The sequence below is a fragment of the Neopelma chrysocephalum genome, unplaced genomic scaffold (assembly GCF_003984885.1).
Source record: "Neopelma chrysocephalum unplaced genomic scaffold, ASM398488v2 Primary Assembly neopelma1_89650, whole genome shotgun sequence".
NCBI classification, from domain to species: Eukaryota; Metazoa; Chordata; class Aves; order Passeriformes; family Pipridae; genus Neopelma; species Neopelma chrysocephalum.
Window position 1 is genome coordinate 1 of NW_020918579.1, and position 2,196 is coordinate 2,196.

Below are 2,196 nucleotides of genomic sequence, written 5' to 3' on the forward strand. Positions count from 1 at the left end.
AGGGGGTTGGGGACATCATGGAGGGGATTGGGGACATCCTGGGATGGGGTTGGGGACACCATGGAGGGGGTTGGGGACACCACGGATGGGGTTGGGGACACCCTGGATGGGGTTGGGGACACCGTAGAGAGGGTTGGGGACACCCTGGATGGGGTTGGGGACACCACGGATGGGGCTGGGGACACCCTGGGTGGGGTTGGGGACACCAGGGATGGGGTTGGGGACACCATGGAAGGGGTTGGGGACAGTCCAAGGATGCTGGGGGTCATCCAAGGGCATTGGGAACACCATGGATGGGGTTGGGGACACCCAAGGGTGTGTTGGGGACACATCTGGTGATGTTAGGAACACTCGTGGGCAGGGGCACCCCACGGCCAAGGGAACAGCCAAGGGAACAGCCAAGGGCATGGCCATGGCCAAGGGAACAGCCAAGGGCACCCCATGGCCAAGGGAACAACCAAGGGCATGGCCATGGCCAACGGAACAGCCAAGGGCCGTGGCCAATGGCGCCCCATGGCCAACGGCAGAGCCAAGGACACCCCATGGCCAATGGAACATCTATGGCCATGGCCAACAACACCCCATTGCCAAGGGCACGGCCAGGGGCACCCCACGGTCACGGTCAGGGTCAGGGCCCCCCCCAGGCCCCCCGTGCAGCCCCCCATACTCACGTCACACTCGTTGCAGTAGTAGGCCGGCTCGTCCTTCACCCGGCCCTGGTAGGCGATTTTCTTGCCCGCGCGCACGAGGCTCTCGCGCTGCACCTGGCAGTGCTTGATGGACTGCAGCAGGCAGTACCTGCGGGGGACACGGGGACACGGGGACATGGGGACACTGGCACCGGCTGGCACCCACTGACACCTACATGGTCACCTACTGACACGCACTGTCACCTACTGACACCTACTGACACCCATCAACACCCACAGACACCCACTGACACCCACAGTCACCTACTGACACCCATCAACACCCATGGTCACCTACTGACACCTACTGACACCTGCCGTCACCCATCAACACCCACTGGCACCTACTGTCATCCATCAACACCCACGGTCACCTACTGTCACCCACCGACACCCACATGGTCACCTACTGACACCTACTGACACCCACTGTCACACATCAACACCGTCACCCACTGTCACCCACTGACACCCATCCCTGTCCCCATCCCCATGCCCACATCTCGATGTCTCCCGTCTGTGTCCCTGTTCCTCCGTGTCCCCACATGTCCCCTCCCCTGTCCCTGTCCTTGTGTGTCCCCTGCCCTCTCCCTGTTCCTGTGTCCCCAACCCATCCACCTCATCACCCATCCCCCCATGTCCCTGTCCCCATTCCTGTGTCCCCAACACATCCATGTCCTCCCATGTCCCTCCCTTGTCCATGTCCCCCTTCCCTCCATGTCCCCACATCCCTCCTTGTCCATGTCTCCCTTCCCTTCCTGTCCCCCCATGTCCCTCCCTTGTCCATGTCCCCCTTCCTTCCAGGTCCCCACATGTCCCTCTCCTGTCCATGTCCCCAAATGTCCCTCCCTTATTCATGCCCCCCTTCCATGTCCCCACGTTCCTCCTTGTCCATGTCTCCCTTCCCTTCCTGTCCCCACATGTCCCTCCCTTGTCTAAGTCCCCCTTCCCTCCATGTCCCCCCCATGTCCCCACATCCCTCCCTTGTCTGTGTCCCCCGTGTCCCCCCGTGTCCCCCCCCTCACTTGATCATCTTGTAGAGGTCGGGGTCGCTGATCTTGACGGTCCTGGCCACGTTCCAGGACACGTGGATCATGGGCACGATGGACTTGACGTTCTTCACCTCGTTCCACTCGTAGCGCTCCAGGGCCAGCTGGTACTGGTAGGCTTGGGGACGGCGGGGACGTCACCGGGGAGGCCCCCGGGGTCACCCACCCGTGGGGTGGCCCCTCCCTGGGACCCTCTGCAGCCCCCCCAGCCCCTGCTTTGTCCCCCTGTGTGTCTGTGCCATCGCATGGCCGCGGGGTGTCCCCTCCCCGTGTCCCCCTGATGTGTCCATGTCGTTCCCCCCTCCTGTGTCAGTGCTGTGTCCCCTCCCTGTGTCCCCTCCCTGTGTCCCCTCCCTGTGTCCCCTCCTCGTGTCCTCTCCCTGTGTCCCCTCCCCGTGTCCCCTCCCCGTGTCCCCTCCCTGTGTCCCCTCCTCGTGTCCCCTCCCTGTGTCCCCTCC

At 63.4% G+C, this 2,196-nt stretch overlaps 1 protein-coding gene across 1 annotated transcript; it reads right to left on the reverse strand.

Moving 5' to 3' along the window:
• Positions 1-588: 588 nt before the first annotated feature.
• LOC113979815 (lysine-specific demethylase 6B-like) lies at positions 589-1,856 on the reverse strand (the record flags this gene model as incomplete). The annotated part of the gene is made up of 2 exons (XM_027707095.1): positions 589-798; positions 1,715-1,856. Coding segments are annotated over 2 exons (352 nt in total), but the record flags the coding sequence as incomplete, so codon positions are not given.
• Positions 1,857-2,196: the final 340 nt, after the last annotated feature.